The sequence below is a fragment of the Tachypleus tridentatus genome, chromosome 12, assembly GCF_004210375.1.
Source record: "Tachypleus tridentatus isolate NWPU-2018 chromosome 12, ASM421037v1, whole genome shotgun sequence".
Lineage (NCBI taxonomy): Eukaryota > Metazoa > Arthropoda > Merostomata > Xiphosura > Limulidae > Tachypleus > Tachypleus tridentatus.
In genome coordinates this window covers 72,400,834-72,420,353 of record NC_134836.1, presented here as the reverse complement: position 1 = coordinate 72,420,353, position 19,520 = coordinate 72,400,834, and the positions used below count along the sequence as shown (strand labels likewise).

The 19,520-nt window shown below is 32.4% G+C and overlaps 1 protein-coding gene across 2 annotated transcripts in view; it reads right to left on the bottom strand.

Moving 5' to 3' along the window:
• Nucleotides 1-19,520, bottom strand: part of LOC143233582 (uncharacterized) — a 141,071-nt gene that overhangs the window by 65,829 nt on the left and 55,722 nt on the right. For both annotated transcript variants that reach the window (XM_076469941.1, XM_076469940.1), the window contains one exon: nucleotides 12,559-12,639. In XM_076469941.1, coding sequence (XP_076326056.1) covers nucleotides 12,559-12,639 — 81 coding nt within the window. The remainder of the gene's footprint in view (nucleotides 1-12,558; nucleotides 12,640-19,520) is intronic.

Genomic DNA, 19,520 nt, shown 5'->3' with positions numbered 1-19,520 from the left:
GTTACCTGATGTGTACTTTATACAGAAGTTAGTACAGACTTAATTCAATTAAACACGTACCTGTCAAGTTACCTGATGTGTACTTTATACAGAAGTTAGTACAGACTTAATTCAATTAAACACGTACTTGCCAAGTTACCTGGTGTGTACTTTATACAGAAGTTAGTTCAGACATACTTCAATTAAACACGTACCTGTCAAGTTACCTGATGTGTACTTTATACAGAAGTAAGTACAGATTTAATTCAATTAAACACGTACCTGTCAAGTTACCTGATGTGTACTTTATACAGAAGTTAGTACAGACATACTTCAATTAAACACGTACTTGTCAAGTTACCTGATGTGTACTTTATACAGAAGTTAGTACATTCATACTTCAATTAAACACGTACTTGTCAAGTTACCTGATGTGTACTTTATACAGAAGTTAGTACATTCATACTTCAATTAAACACGTACTTGTCAAGTTACCTGATGTGTACTTTATACAGAAGTTAGTACATTTATACTTTAATTAAACACGTACCTGTCAAGTTACCTGGTGTGTACTTTATACAGAAGTTAATTCAGACATACTTCAATTAAACACGTACCTGTCAAGTTACCTGATGTGTACTTTAGACAGAAGTTAGTACAGACTTAATTCAATTAAAGACGTACCTGTCAAGTTACCTGATGTGTACTTTATACAGAAGTTAGTACAGATTTAATTCAATTAAACACGTACCTGTCAAGTTACCTGATGTGTACTTTATACAGAAATTAGTACATTCATACTTCAATTAAACACGTACTTGTCAAGTTACCTGATGTGTACTTTATACAGAAGTTAGTACAGACTTAATTCAATTAAACACGTACCTGTCAAGTTACCTGGTGTGTACTTTATACAGAAGTTAGTACAGACTTAATTCAATTAAACACGTACCTGTCAAGTTACCTGATGTGTACTTTATACAGAAGTTAGTACAGACTTAATTCAATTAAACACGTACTTGTCAAGTTACCTAATGTGTACTTGATACAGAAGTTAGTACAGACATACTTCAATTAAAGACGTACTTCTCAAGTTACCTGATGTGTACTTTATACAGAAGTTAGTACATTCATACTTCAATTAAACACGTATTTGTCAAGTTACCTGATGTGTACTTTATACAGAAGTTAGTACATTCACACTTCAATTAAACACGTACTTGTCAAGTTACCTGATGTGTACTTTATACAGAAGTTAGTACAGATATATTTCAATTAAACACGAACCTGTCAAGTTACCTGATGTGTACTTTATACAGAAATTAGTACAGACTTAATTCAATTAAACACGTACCTGTCAAGTTACCTGATGTGTACTTTATACAGAAGTTAGTACAGACTTAATTCAATTAAACACGTACCTGTCAAGTTACCTGATGTGTACTTTATACAGAAGTTAGTACAGACTTAATTCAATTAAACACGTACCTGTCAAGTTACCTGATGTGTACTTTATACAGAAGTTAGTACAGACATACTTCAATTAAACACGTACCTGTCAAGTTACCTGATGTGTACTTTATACAGAAGTTAGTACAGACTTAATTCAATTAAACACGTACCTGTCAAGTTACCTGATGTGTACTTTATACAGAAGTTAGTACAGACTTAATTCAATTAAACACGTACCTGTCAAGTTACCTGATGTGTACTTTATACAGAAGTTAGTACAGATTTAATTCAATTAAACACGTACTTGTCAAGTTACCTGATGTGTACTTTATACAGAAGTTAGTACAGACATACTTCAATTAAACACGTACCTGTCAAGTTACCTGATGTGTACTTTATACAGAAGTTAGTACAGACTTAATTCAATTAAACACGTACCTGTCAAGTTACCTGATGTGTACTTTATACAGAAGTTAGTACAGACTTAATTCAATTAAACACGTACCTGTCAAGTTACCTGATGTGTACTTTATACAGAAGTTAGTACAGACTTAATTCAATTAAACACGTACCTGTCAAGTTACCTGATGTGTACTTTATACAGAAGTTAGTACAGACTTAATTCAATTAAACACGTACCTGTCAAGTTACCTGATGTGTACTTTATACAGAAGTTAGTACAGACTTAATTCAATTAAACACGTACCTGTCAAGTTACCTGATGTGTACTTTATACAGAAGTTAGTACAGACTTAATTCAATTAAACACGTACCTGTCAAGTTACCTGATGTGTACTTTATACAGAAGTTAGTACAGACATACTTCAATTAAACACGTACCTGTCAAGTTACCTGATGTGTACTTTATACAGAAGTTAGTACAGACTTAATTCAATTAAACACGTACCTGTCAAGTTACCTGATGTGTACTTTATACAGAAGTTAGTACAGACTTAATTCAATTAAACACGTACCTGTCAAGTTACCTGATGTGTACTTTATACAGAAGTTAGTACAGATTTAATTCAATTAAACACGTACTTGTCAAGTTACCTGATGTGTACTTTATACAGAAGTTAGTACATTCATACTTCAATTAAACACGTACTTGTCAAGTTACCTGATGTGTACTTTATACAGAAGTTAGTACAGACATACTTCAATTAAACACGTACCTGTCAAGTTACCTGATGTGTACTTTATACAGAAGTTAGTACAGACTTAATTCAATTAAACACGTACCTGTCAAGTTACCTGATGTGTACTTTATACAGAAGTTAGTACAGACTTAATTCAATTAAACACGTACCTGTCAAGTTACCTAATGTGTACTTTATACAGAAGTTAGTACAGACATACTTCAATTAAACACGTACTTGTCAAGTTACCTGATGTGTACTTTATACAGAAGTTAGTACATTCATACTTCAATTAAACACGTACTTGTCAAGTTACCTGATGTGTACTTTATACAGAAGTTAGTACAGACTTAATTCAATTAAACACGTACCTGTCAAGTTACCTGATGTGTACTTTATACAGAAGTTAGTACAGACTTAATTCAATTAAACACGTACCTGTCAAGTTACCTGATGTGTACTTTAGACAGAAGTTAGTACAGACTTAATTCAATTAAACACGTACCTGTCAAGTTACCTGATGTGTACTTTATACAGAAGTTAGTACAGACTTAATTCAATTAAACACGTACCTGTCAAGTTACCTGATGTGTACTTTATACAGAAGTTAGTACAGACTTAATTCAATTAAACACGTACCTGTCAAGTTACCTGATGTGTACTTTATACAGAAGTTAGTACAGACATACTTCAATTAAACACGTACTTGTCAAGTTACCTGATGTGTACTTTATACAGAAGTTAGTACAGACATACTTCAATTAAACACGTACTTGTCAAGTTACCTGATGTGTACTTTATACAGAAGTTAGTACATTCATACTTCAATTAAACACGTACTTGTCAAGTTACCTGATGTGTACTTTATACAGAAGTTAGTACATTCATACTTCAATTAAAACGTACTTGTCAAGTTACCTGATGTGTGCTTTATACAGAAGTTAGTACAGACTTAATTCAATTAAACACGTACCTGTCAAGTTACCTGATGTGTACTTTATACAGAAGTTAGTACAGACTTAATTCAATTAAACACGTACCTGTCAAGTTACCTGATGTGTACTTTATACAGAAGTTAGTACATTCATACTTCAATTAAACACGTACTTGTCAAATTACCTGATGTGTACTTTATACAGAAGTTAGTACAGACATAATTCAATTAAACACGTACTTGCCAAGTTACCTGATGTGTACTTTATACAGAAGTTAGTACAGACTTAATTCAATTAAACACGTACCTGTCAAGTTACCTGATGTGTACTTTATACAGAAGTTAGTACAGACTTAATTCAATTAAACACGTACCTGTCAAGTTACCTGATGTGTACTTTATACAGAAGTTAGTACAGACTTAATTCAATTAAACACGTACCTGTCAAGTTACCTGATGTGTACTTTATACAGAAGTTAGTACAGACATACTTCAATTAAACACGTACCTGTCAAGTTACCTGATGTGTACTTTAGACAAAAGTTTGTACAGACATACTTCAATTAAACACGTACTTGTCAAGTTACCTGATGTGTACTTTATACAGAAGTTAGTACATTCACACTTCAATTAAACACGTACTTGTCAAGTTACCTGATGTGTACTTTATACAGAAGTTAGTACAGACATACTTCAATTAAACACGTACCTGTCAAGTTACCTGATGTGTACTTTATACAGAAGTTAGTACAGACTTAATTCAATTAAACACGTACCTGTCAAGTTACCTGGTGTGTACTTTATACAGAAGTTAGTACAGACTTAATTCAATTAAACACGTACCTGTCAAGTTACCTGGTGTGTACTTTATACAGAAGTTAGTACAGACTTAATTCAATTAAACACGTACTTGCCAAGTTACCTGGTGTGTACTTTATACAGAAGTTAGTACAGACTTAATTCAATTAAACACGTACTTGTCAAGTTACCTGATGTGTACTTTATACAGAAGTTAGTACAGACTTAATTCAATTAAACACGTATCTGTCAAGTTACCTGATGTGTACTTTATACAGAAGTTAGTTCAGACATACTTCAATTAAACACGTACCTGTCAAGTTACCTGATGTGTACTTTAGACAGAAGTTAGTACAGACTTAATTCAATTAAACACGTACCTGTCAAGTTACCTGATGTGTACTTTATACAGAAGTTAGTACAGATTTAATTCAATTAAACACGTACCTGTCAAGTTACCTGATGTGTACTTTATACAGAAATTAGTACATTCATACTTCAATTAAACACGTACTTGTCAAGTTACCTGGTGTGTACTTTATACAGAAGTTAGTACAGACTTAATTCAATTAAACACGTACCTGTCAAGTTACCTGATGTGTACTTTATACAGAAGTTAGTACAGACTTAATTCAATTAAACACGTACCTGTCAAGTTACCTGACGTGTACTTTATACAGAAGTTAGTACAGATTTAATTCAATTAAACACGTACTTGTCAAGTTACCTGATGTGTACTTTATACAGAAGTTAGTACATTCATACTTCAATTAAACACGTACTTGTCAAGTTACCTGATGTGTACTTTATACAGAAGTTAGTACAGACATACTTCAATTAAACACGTACCTGTCAAGTTACCTGGTGAGTACTTTATACAGAATTTAGTACAGACTTAATTCAATTAAACACGTACCTGTCAAGTTACCTGGTGTGTACTTTATACAGAAGTTAGTACAGACTTAATTCAATTAAACACGTACCTGTCAAGTTACCTAATGTGTACTTTATACAGAAGTTAGTACAGACATACTTCAATTAAAGACGTACTTCTCAAGTTACCTGATGTGTACTTTATACAGAAGTTAGTACATTCACACTTCAATTAAACACGTACTTGTCAAGTTACCTGATGTGTACTTTATACAGAAGTTAGTACAGACTTAATTCAATTAAACACGTACCTGTCAAGTTACCTGGTGTGTACTTTATACAGAAGTTAGTACAGACTTAATTCAATTAAACACGTACCTGTCAAGTTACCTGATGTGTACTTTATACAGAAGTTAGTACAGACTTAATTCAATTAAACACGTACCTGTCAAGTTACCTGATGTGTACTTTATACAGAAGTTAGTACAGACTTAATTCAATTAAACACGTACTTGTCAAGTTACCTGATGTGTACTTTATACAGAAGTTAGTACAGACATACTTCAATTAAACACGTACTTGTCAAGTTACCTGATGTGTACTTTATACAGAAGTTAGTACAGACATAATTCAATTAAACACGTACTTGTCAAGTTACCTGATGTGTACTTTATACAGAAGTTAGTACAGACTTAATTCAATTAAACACGTACCTGTCAAGTTACCTGATGTGTACTTTATACAGAAGTTAGTACAGACTTAATTCAATTAAACACGTACCTGTCAAGTTACCTGATGTGTACTTTATACAGAAGTTAGTACAGACATACTTCAATTAAACACGTACCTGTCAAGTTACCTGATGTGTACTTTATACAGAAGTTAGTACAGACATAATTCAATTAAACACGTACTTGTCAAGTTACCTGATGTGTACTTTATACAGAAGTTAGTACATTCATACTTCAATTAAACACGTACTTGTCAAGTTACCTGATGTGTACTTTATACAGAAGTTAGTACATTCATACTTCAATTAAACACGTACTTGTCAAGTTACCTGATGTGTACTTTATACAGAAGTTAGTACAGATATACTTCAATTAAACACGTACCTGTCAAGTTACCTGATGTGTACTTTATACAGAAATTAGTACAGACTTAATTCAAATAAACACGTACCTGTCAAGTTACCTGATGTGTACTTTATACAGAAGTTAGTACAGACTTAATTCAATTAAACACGTACCTGTCAAGTTACCTGATGTGTACTTTATACAGAAGTTAGTACAGACTTAATTCAATTAAACACGTACTTGTCAAGTTACCTGATGTGTACTTTATACAGAAGTTAGTACAGACTTAATTCAATTAAACACGTACCTGTCAAGTTACCTGATGTGTACTTTATACAGAAGTTAGTACAGATTTAATTCAATTAAACACGTACCTGTCAAGTTACCTGATGTGTACTTTATACAGAAATTAGTACATTCATACTTCAATTAAACACGTACTTGTCAAGTTACCTGGTGTGTACTTTATACAGAAGTTAGTACAGACTTAATTCAATTAAACACGTACCTGTCAAGTTACCTGATGTGTACTTTATACAGAAGTTAGTACAGACTTAATTCAATTAAACACGTACCTGTCAAGTTACCTGATGTGTACTTTATACAGAAGTTAGTACAGATTTAATTCAATTAAACACGTACTTGTCAAGTTACCTGATGTGTACTTTATACAGAAGTTAGTACATTCATACTTCAATTAAACACGTACTTGTCAAGTTACCTGATGTGTACTTTATACAGAAGTTAGTACAGACATACTTCAATTAAACACGTACTTGTCAAGTTACCTGATGTGTACTTTATACAGAAGTTAGTACATTCATACTTCAATTAAACACGTACTTGTCAAGTTACCTGATGTGTACTTTATACAGAAGTTAGTACAGACTTAATTCAATTAAACACGTACCTGTCAAGTTACCTGATGTGTACTTTATACAGAAGTTAGTACAGACTTAATTCAATTAAACACGTACCTGTCAAGTTACCTGATGTGTACTTTATACAGAAGTTAGTACAGACTTAATTCAATTAAACACGTACCTGTCAAGTTACCTGATGTGTACTTTATACAGAAGTTAGTACAGACTTAATTCAATTAAACACGTACCTGTCAAGTTACCTGATGTGTACTTTATACAGAAGTTAGTACAGACATACTTCAATTAAACACGTACTTGTCAAGTTACCTGATGTGTACTTTATACAGAAGTTAGTACATTCATACTTCAATTAAACACGTACTTGTCAAGTTACCTGATGTGTACTTTATACAGAAGTTAGTACATTCATACTTCAATTAAACACGTACTTGTCAAGTTACCTGATGTGTACTTTATACAGAAGTTAGTACATTTATACTTTAATTAAACACGTACCTGTCAAGTTACCTGGTGTGTACTTTATACAGAAGTTAATTCAGACATACTTCAATTAAACACGTACCTGTCAAGTTACCTGATGTGTACTTTATACAGAAGTTAGTACAGACTTAATTCAATTAAACACGTACCTGTCAAGTTACCTGATGTGTACTTTATACAGAAGTTAGTACAGATTTAATTCAATTAAACACGTACCTGTCAAGTTACCTGATGTGTACTTTATACAGAAATTAGTACATTCATACTTCAATTAAACACGTACTTGTCAAGTTACCTGGTGTGTACTTTATACAGAAGTTAGTACAGACTTAATTCAATTAAACACGTACTTCTCAAGTTACCTAATGTGTACTTGATACAGAAGTTAGTACAGACATACTTCAATTAAAGACGTACTTCTCAAGTTACCTGATGTGTACTTTATACAGAAGTTAGTACATTCATACTTCAATTAAACACGTACTTGTCAAGTTACCTGATGTGTACTTTATACAGAAGTTAGTACATTCACACTTCAATTAAACACGTACTTGTCAAGTTACCTGATGTGTACTTTATACAGAAGTTAGTACAGATATATTTCAATTAAACACGAACCTGTCAAGTTACCTGATGTGTACTTTATACAGAAATTAGTACAGACTTAATTCAAATAAACACGTACCTGTCAAGTTACCTGATGTGTACTTTATACAGAAGTTAGTACAGACTTAATTCAATTAAACACGTACCTGTCAAGTTACCTGATGTGTACTTTATACAGAAGTTAGTACAGACATACTTCAATTAAACACGTACCTGTCAAGTTACCTGATGTGTACTTTATACAGAAGTTAGTACAGACATACTTCAATTAAACACGTACCTGTCAAGTTACCTGGTGTGTACTTTATACAGAAGTTAGTACAGACTTAATTCAATTAAACACGTACCTGTCAAGTTACCTGATGTGTACTTTATACAGAAGTTAGTACAGACTTAATTCAATTAAACACGTACCTGTCAAGTTACCTGATGTGTACTTTATACAGAAGTTAGTACAGACTTAATTCAATTAAACACGTACTTGTCAAGTTACCTGATGTGTACTTTATACAGAAGTTAGTACAGACTTAATTCAATTAAACACGTACCTGTCAAGTTACCTGATGTGTACTTTATACAGAAGTTAGTACAGATTTAATTCAATTAAACACGTACTTGTCAAGTTACCTGATGTGTACTTTATACAGAAGTTAGTACAGACATACTTCAATTAAACACGTACCTGTCAAGTTACCTGATGTGTACTTTATACAGAAGTTAGTACAGACTTAATTCAATTAAACACGTACCTGTCAAGTTACCTGATGTGTACTTTATACAGAAGTTAGTACAGACTTAATTCAATTAAACACGTACCTGTCAAGTTACCTGGTGTGTACTTTATACAGAAGTTAGTACAGACTTAATTCAATTAAACACGTACTTGTCAAGTTACCTGGTGTGTACTTTATACAGAAGTTAGTACAGACTTAATTCAATTAAACACGTACCTGTCAAGTTACATGACTTGTACTTTATACAGAAGTTAGTACAGATTTAATTCAATTAAACACGTACTTGTCAAGTTACCTGATGTGTACTTTATACAGAAGTTAGTACAGACATACTTCAATTAAACACGTACCTGTCAAGTTACCTGATGTGTACTTTATACAGAAGTTAGTACAGACTTAATTCAATTAAACACGTACCTGTCAAGTTACCTGGTGTGTACTTTATACAGAAGTTAGTACAGACTTAATTCAATTAAACACGTACCTGTCAAGTTACCTGATGTGTACTTTATACAGAAGTTAGTACAGACTTAATTCAATTAAACACGTACTTGTCAAGTTACCTGGTGTGTACTTTATACAGAAGTTAGTACAGACTTAATTCAATTAAACACGTACTTGTCAAGTTACCTGATGTGTACTTTATACAGAAGTTAGTACAGACTTAATTCAATTAAACACGTATCTGTCAAGTTACCTGATGTGTACTTTATACAGAAGTTAGTTCAGACATACTTCAATTAAACACGTACCTGTCAAGTTACCTGATGTGTACTTTATACAGAAGTTAGTACAGACTTAATTCAATTAAACACGTACCTGTCAAGTTACCTGATGTGTACTTTATACAGAAGTTAGTACAGATTTAATTCAATTAAACACGTACCTGTCAAGTTACCTGATGTGTACTTTATACAGAAATTAGTACATTCATACTTCAATTAAACACGTACTTGTCAAGTTACCTGGTGTGTACTTTATACAGAAGTTAGTACAGACTTAATTCAATTAAACACGTACCTGTCAAGTTACCTGATGTGTACTTTATACAGAAGTTAGTACAGACTTAATTCAATTAAACACGTACCTGTCAAGTTACCTGATGTGTACTTTATACAGAAGTTAGTACAGATTTAATTCAATTAAACACGTACTTGTCAAGTTACCTGATGTGTACTTTATACAGAAGTTAGTACATTCATACTTCAATTAAACACGTACTTGTCAAGTTACCTGATGTGTACTTTATACAGAAGTTAGTACAGACTTAATTCAATTAAACACGTACCTGTCAAGTTACCTGGTGTGTACTTTATACAGAAGTTAGTACAGACTTAATTCAATTAAACACGTACCTGTCAAGTTACCTGATGTGTACTTTATACAGAAGTTAGTACAGACATACTTCAATTAAACACGTACTTGTCAAGTTACCTGATGTGTACTTTATACAGAAGTTAGTACATTCATACTTCAATTAAACACGTACTTGTCAAGTTACCTGATGTGTACTTTATACAGAAGTTAGTACAGACTTAATTCAATTAAACACGTACCTGTCAAGTTACCTGGTGTGTACTTTATACAGAAGTTAGTACAGACTTAATTCAATTAAACACGTACCTGTCAAGTTACCTGATGTGTACTTTATACAGAAGTTAGTACAGACTTAATTCAATTAAACACGTACCTGTCAAGTTACCTGATGTGTACTTTATACAGAAGTTAGTACAGACTTAATTCAATTAAACACGTACTTGTCAAGTTACCTGATGTGTACTTTATACAGAAGTTAGTACAGACATAATTCAATTAAACACGTACTTGTCAAGTTACCTGATGTGTACTTTATACAGAAGTTAGTACATTCATACTTCAATTAAACACGTACTTGTCAAGTTACCTGATGTGTACTTTATACAGAAGTTAGTACAGACATACTTCAATTAAACACGTACCTGTCAAGTTACCTGATGTGTACTTTATACAGAAGTTAGTACAGACTTAATTCAATTAAACACGTACCTGTCAAGTTACCTGGTGTGTACTTTATACAGAAGTTAGTATAGACATACTTCAATTAAACACGTACCTGTCAAGTTACCTGGTGTGTACTTTATACAGAAGTTAGTACAGACTTAATTCAATTAAACACGTACCTGTCAAGTTACCTGATGTGTACTTTATACAGAAGTTAGTACAGACTTAATTCAATTAAACACGTACTTGTCAAGTTACCTGATGTGTACTTTATACAGAAGTTAGTACAGACTTAATTCAATTAAACACGTACCTGTCAAGTTACCTGATGTGTACTTTATACAGAAGTTAGTACAGACTTAATTCAATTAAACACGTACTTGTCAAGTTACCTGATGTGTACTTTATACAGAAGTTAGTACAGACTTAATTCAATTAAACACGTACTTGTCAAGTTACCTGATGTGTACTTTATACAGAAGTTAGTACAGACATACTTCAATTAAACACGTACCTGTCAAGTTACCTGATGTGTACTTTATACAGAAGTTAGTACAGACATACTTCAATTAAACACGTACCTGTCAAGTTACCTGATGTGTACTTTATACAGAAGTTAGTACAGACTTAATTCAATTAAACACGTACCTGTCAAGTTACCTGGTGTGTACTTTATACAGAAGTTAGTACAGACTTAATTCAATTAAACACGTACCTGTCAAGTTACCTGATGTGTACTTTATACAGAAGTTAGTACAGATTTAATTCAATTAAACACGTACTTGTCAAGTTACCTGATGTGTACTTTATACAGAAGTTAGTACAGATTTAATTCAATTAAACACGTACTTGTCAAGTTACTTGATGTGTACTTTATACAGAAGTTAGTACAGACATACTGCAATTAAACACGTACCTGTCAAGTTATCTGATGTGTACTTTATACAGAAGTTAGTACAGACTTAATTCAATTAAACACATACTTGTCAAGTTACCTGATGCGTACTTTATACAGAAGTTAGTATAGACATACTTCAATTAAACACGTACCTGTCAAGTTACCTGATGCGTACTTTATACAGAAGTTAGTACAGAGATACTTCAATTAAACACGTACCTGTGAAGTTACCTGGTGTGTACTTTATACAGAAGTTAGTACAGACATACTTCAATTAAACACGTACCTATCAAGTTACCTGATGTGTACTTTATACAGAAGTTAGTACAGATTTAATTCAATTAAACACGTACTTGTCAAGTTACCTGATGTGTACTTTATACAGAAGATAGTACAGACATACTTCAATTAAACACGTACTTTTCAAGTTACCTGGTGTGTACTTTATACAGAAGTTAGTACAGACATACTTCAATTAAACACGTACTTGTCAAGTTACCTGATGTTTACTTTATACAGAAGTTAGTACATTCATACTTCAATTAAACATGTACCTATGAAAGAAGTTCCACGGCTGGCGAGATGCAAGAAGATCCATGAAAATATATCTTTGTAAGTTGTGTATGTTCCTTGTTTTAAAATTTTAATGGTTTAATCCAGGAAAGCGTGAAATATGTTCTCATTAACACACATTATGCTACACAAGAATGAATCAATCGACTTACTCTTTTCCATGTGTAAATATAAGCAATGTCCATCAATGTGTAGTCATCTCGCAACGACTCGTCGTAGTACATAATGTCTATCTGTAAAGATATTCATAACAATCAAAACTAAAACGACGATAAATTTTTGTACTGATCGTATAACTTCGAAACTAAAACTATGATGCACTGGTGAGCTAACGGTGAAACTTCAAAAAGTAAAACAACAACAACCTGGTACAGAGTTCCTCAAAAGGGGCACCGCGAGGTGACTTTAATTTTGAAATACAGCCTTTCACTGATTCTTTACTTCTGGTTACTTCAGTTTGAGAACCTTTGCCACAAGACGTTAACATCAATTAACAATAGAAATTGATTAGCTGAGGGCAATTTCTGGATGCGTGGATTTCTGTTATATACAAGGTTTTAGATTTCAATAAAGTTTACAGATTTTAAAAATTTGGTTAATAATTGAAAATATTTGTGCTGTTGTTAAGTATTTCAGTTGGGTTTCTGTCATGGTTTAGTGACGTAAACAACAACAATCAATACGCGATTGTGAAGCAGTTAAATTGTTACATGTGATTCTACGTTAAGCTATAATAACGAAACCTAATATCTGGAGCATTCTTTCTGTTACAACATGAGTCTCCAAAGATTATTTTTCACGACCATTTGTGAGACATGTAGTTGTTCTACTGGTATATGTGAGTTATTTTATCAAACAATAGTGCAATCAACAAGTTGGTGACCCAACCTATAGGACTATCACGTGCTGTGCAATCTACTCGCCTAGTCCTTAGGACTAGTGAATTGTGTTCATATATACATATATATATATATATCTTGAAGCTATAATACAAATAGTCGCTTAAGTAATATTAATTGTGTTAAAAACTAATAAATGTTAGCACAGAAGCACTTGAACACGATAGGGAGAGTTCCATCATACAACATTAACGTGATAAACATAAAATATGAATTTTATAAGAAAATTAACAATAGTAACAAAACAAAAATCTAACAACATGAACGTAACAAAAATCTAACAATATGAACGCAATAAAATATGTTTTTAGGGAAAAGTGTTTAAACTACAGAATGTTATTTTCGTGCATCAAGATAAAAGTTCTTGAATTCGTGTAGATTTCTGCAAACAGGCCAAGTTTTAAAAAGTGACGTATTACGTAGTGAATAACACTACAGACATTCTAAATTACAGGGTTTTTGGCTAATAAGACCTTTAGAAATAGGTCGTACATGTACCTGTGTTAACTGCCAGTTTTAACCCTAAAACTAATTGAAATATAATATACCTTGTTAACTACCAGTTTTAACTCTGAAACTAGTTGAAAGATAACGTACTTTGTTAAAAACCTGTATTATCCTAAAATATTTAAAACGTAACTTATATATCTTGTTAAAAGACCTGTATGATTTATCCTAAAACTAGTTAAATATGTTCGACGATCAAACTTTAACACCAAACCCTAAACTAAAACAAAACAGTGGACAACTTGAAGAACATTTATATTCAACTTTTATGGATCGGTTTTAAATACAGAAGTTGATAGAGTTATCGTATTTCAACACTGTGTTACGCCTGATTTATTATGTAACATAAAATTCAACTCTTATTTTAAAATTTTTGGCTACTTTTGGAAAGAATTCAGTGGACTTTAGTCTGAAATAGCTAAAGAAGCCCTAGTAAGTTTTTTCTTTGGGCAAAACTGTTTTAAACCTTTAATCTGAATTAACTATTGGTTTCAATTGTAAATATTTTAAAACTTGGATGTAAACCGTTTTCCTTTCATTCGAAATATTCTTACGTGTAACTGTTGAAACACAAACAAACATTTGTTTTGGAACACACACACAAGATACAGCTTTACTTCAACATAAAATAACAGTAAACTTTAAAAACATGCTGGTGTGGTCTACTCATACTTAAGTTTTAACACAGCATTAACAGTAGAGTGTTATCATAGTGTTGTTAGTTTGTTTATAATCGTGAAGTGTTATCATACAGTATTGTTAGTTTGTTTATAATGGTGAAGTGTTATCATACAGTATTGTTAGTTTGTTTATAATGGTGAAGTGTTATCATACAGTGTTGTCAGTTTGTTTATAATGGTGAAGTGTTATCATACAGTATTGTTAGTTTGTTTATAATGGTGAAGTGTTATCATACAGTGTTGTCAGTTTGTTTATAATGGTGAAGTGTTATCATACAGTGTTGTTAGTTTGTTTATAATGGTGCAGTGTTATCATACAGTATTATTAGTTTGTTTATAATGGTGAAGTGTTATCATACAGTGTTGTCAGTTTGTTTATAATGGTGAAGTGTTATCATACAGTATTGTTAGTTTGTTTATAATGGTGAAGTGTTATCATACAGTATTGTTAGTTTGTTTATAATGGTGCAGTTTTATCATACAGTGTTGTTAGTTTGTTTATAATGGTGAAGTGTTATCATACAGTATTGTTAGTTTGTTTATAATGGTGAAGTGTTATCATAGTGTTGTTAGTTTGTTTATAATGGTGAAGTGTTATCATACAGTGTTGTCAGTTTGTTTATAATGGTGAAGTGTTATCATACAGTATTGTTAGTTTGTTTATAATGGTGAAGTGTTATCATACAGTATTGTTAGTTTGTTTATAATGGTGAAGTGTTATCATACAGTATTGTCAGTTTGTTTATAATGGTGCAGTTTTATCATACAGTGTTGTTAGTTTGTTTATAATGGTGAAGTGTTATCATACAGTATTGTTAGTTTGTTTATAATGGTGAAGTGTTATCATAGTGTTGTTAGTTTGTTTATAATCGTGAAGTGTTATCATACAGTATTGTTAGTTTGTTTATAATCGTGAAGTGTTATCATACAGTATTGTTAGTTTGTTTATAATGGTGAAGTGTTATCATACAGTGTTGTCAGTTTGTTTATAATGGTGAAGTGTTATCATAGTGTTGTTAGTTTGTTTATAATCGTGAAGTGTTATCATACAGTATTGTTAGTTTGTTTATAATCGTGAAGTGTTATCATACAGTATTGTTAGTTTGTTTATAATGGTGAAGTGTTATCATACAGCGTTGTTAGTTTGTTTATAATGGTGAAGTGTTATCATAGTGTTGTTAGTTTGTTTATAATCGTGAAGTGTTATCATACAGTATTGTTAGTTTGTTTATAATCGTGAAGTGTTATCATACAGTATTGTTAGTTTGTTTATAATCGTGAAGTGTTATCATACAGTGTTGTTAGTTTGTTTATAATGGTGAAGTGTTATCATACAGTATTGTTAGTTTGTTTATAATGGTGAAGTGTTATCATAGTGTTGTTAGTTTGTTTATAATCGTGAAGTGTTATCATACAGTATTGTTAGTTTGTTTATAATGGTGCAGTTTTATCATACAGTGTTGTTAGTTTGTTTATAATGGTGAAGTGTTATCATACAGTATTGTTAGTTTGTTTATAATGGTGAAGTGTTATCATAGTGTTGTTAGTTTGTTTATAATCGTGAAGTGTTATCATACAGTATTGTTAGTTTGTTTATAATCGTGAAGTGTTATCATACAGTATTGTTAGTTTGTTTATAATGGTGAAGTGTTATCATACAGTGTTGTCAGTTTGTTTATAATGGTGAAGTGTTATCATACAGTGTTGTTAGTTTGTTTATAATGGTGCAGTGTTATCATACAGTATTATTAGTTTGTTTATAATGGTAAAGTGTTATCATACAGTGTTGTCAGTTTGTTTATAATGGTGAAGTGTTATCATACAGTATTGTTTATTTACATTGTTTATTGTTCATTTACAGTTGCACTAGGTTAACGTGATTGAAACAAGACGAACCATGAAGATGACAGATATCTCGATATAAGAGTGGAAGATAAACACCATTGTGTATAGACAGAACTACGAGAAACATGAGAAAACATGACATATAGGTTGGATGTGATACCAACATTGACATGTGTCGAAGAACTTGAATATATTAAGAAATATGGGAATACATTCATCAATATATATAAATAATTACAAATAAAACATTCATTTATACTGCTCCTAACTACATTAATATCATACAATCCATTTTACGATTTGTACCGTTAAAACGTTTGGGGAAAGAACGTTATTACAGCACGTGGCATCACGCGATGATTTTCATCTAAAAATAATGTTACACATTTTTTTCGATATTTGTTTACATTTCACGCATATTATTCTCTTTAAATACAGTTTAATCTCGTTACGTGAGACTTGTGAAATGTGTATACCACAGTTTTTACCAATAAAGGATTGTAAAAAAATGAAATTAAAAAAAAAAAGAGACACGTGCCAAACACGGGAGTGCGTGTTGATTCACGCGGTAAGACTGCAGCTACCACGCCCCCTCTCCCTTATATCCCTTACATACGGAAGGGGTCGCCCCGCCCTATCTGTGTGCCCGTCTACACCCTCAGCTCGACTGGTGCAATCAAAAGTCGACGAATGCTACCAATAGCGATTGGTTATTAATAGCGTAAGCTTTAAATAATGGCTATATATTTAACATAATTATATTGTTTGATGGGTTTTTTTTGGCCACTCTGGTTCCCATATTTTTGTAACTCATTGGTGAGTTATGTTATTTTTATTTGGAAAAAGAAGGCGCAAACAAGTACATGTTCTCCAAATAAAAATACGGGGTTATACAATGCATAAACTTACAACCAGAACTAATTTATATACCTGCAATGGTGTTGACTCACGTGCTATTCAGGTCTTACACTCATAACGTACTTTTGATTTGAAACCTACGTTATAGGTTATTTCAATACAATTAATACATTATTGTTTTACATCCAACAAACAGCATTAACTTACATGATGTTATTGTTAGGAATTATATCATGTCATTGTTTGTGCAAGTAAGAGATGTTATAATATGACTTATTATAACGTTATCGAAGGGTTATTAATTTAACAACGTGCTAATATATATAAATTATCTTTTATAACTAAAGTGGAAAATATTATCTGATATTAGACAGCTAAAACTAATTTGTATAGTAATTTTCGATGACGTGGAACCACTGATGCATGTTGGGTATTTAGTAAATACAAAGGAAACGTATTAGATTCCAAAGTGGCGCGAGCAACGTTTACAAAAATGAATTTATGAGGGAGTCCCCCGATGGTACTGCGATAAATCTATGGACTTTCAACGCTAAAATCCTGGATGTGATCCCCGCGGTAAATACAGCAGATAGCTAAACATGCCTTTGCTATAAAACAAACACAGGCTTCACTAACGCTCTGGCTTCATGGTTAGTTTTCTTATATTACGGATGGTTTGTTGTTTTTCGAGCACGTGATCAAATCTTGTATCAAATACAACTATGGATATGATCTTATACAAAAGTAATTGGCCACAACGTGGTTAGCTTTTAAATACCAAAATATATCAGGAATAACTTCCTTGTTAGGCTTAAACAATTTTCGCAAAAATTAAATACTTCTCGCTTATTTACAACAATAAGTATTGTGTGTCTACATTGTATGATTACGTATAATTCTGAGAAAACACACACACATTTCCCAATACATCCATTCTCTTCAAGCGTTTAGAGATATTGATCTATCATTTGAACACACGTGCGACATACTGCAATGATCAGCACTTCGCAAATCGGGAAGGAAAGCTACACGATGGACATCGTTTCGTTGTGAAGTCAGCTGTGAATCAATCATCTTTTTATAGGCTAGCGGCTTTTCTTTTCAGTAGATAATTAATCTTAATAACAAACCAGCCCAAAGAAGACATACGACATCTAAAACAAGTACTACTGTTACACGGCAAGCAAATGTAATAGAGTTTTTGCTTTCTGATTTTCTTAACTATAGGGTTAACAATCGGACCAGTAGCATTTTATAAATTGTTTGTTTGAGGGCAAGGCCACGTTGAGTAATCTGACGTGTCCCCTGAGAGACATCGAGCCCCAGATATTAGCATTGTAAGTTCGTAGAGTTACTGCTGTCGCATCAGGAGATAATTTTAGAATGTATATATGTTTACATGTGTGATATCAGTGAAAATGATATAAAACACAAACGATAGGAATAAGTGAGTTGACCAGACATTCTTTCCTTACCCCAAAACATACTTTGAATGTCCAATTATACATATAAATGTATAGACATACAATTATATTCAACCGTGTATCTATTGTGAAAAATTCTATACGTGCACAGTCGATATTATAAAGTAAAGTTATTGAAAAATTTGAATTTTATTATCCTTACAAACGACCCCCGCCCCCAGACGACTTTTCTTCATGAACAGACTATAGTTGTTATATAGCTAGACGGACAGACACACAACTTTTCTTCATGAACAAACAATACGTGTTTTACAGCTAGACGGACAGAGAGACGACCTTTCTTCATGAACAAACCAATACATTGCTGGTCAAAATCTTAAGGCCAATGAACATAAAGAAAAAATATGCATTTTGCGTTGTTAGACTCAACCACTTATTTGAGTAGAGCTTCGAAAGATGAAAATAAGAAAAGGGAAAATAAAAATAAAAAACTTTTTAGCATTTAACAGGGAAAATGTGAACATTATGAAATTAGCCTAAATACTAGCTGGTCAAAAGTTTAAAACCATACTGAAACGAGGCGTTAATCGGTAAACACGTAAATAAATTTAGTTATTTGTGTTGAAGCATTAGCGTTGTCAACCCACTGACATCTCCTGTGTTACATTGGGTAAAAACATGGCAGAGGCTAAAACGTTGACAGAATTTGAACGTGGCAGAATTGTCCAGCTACAAAAGCAAGATCTCTCAACGTGCCGTTGAGATTGGACGTAGTAAAACTGCTGTTGCAAATTTCTTAGAAGACCCTGAGGGATACGGAACGAAAATTTCAAGTGGTTGGCCTAAGAAAATTTTGCCGGCGTTAAGCAGAAGGATTCGAAGGGTTGTCCGGCAAAATACC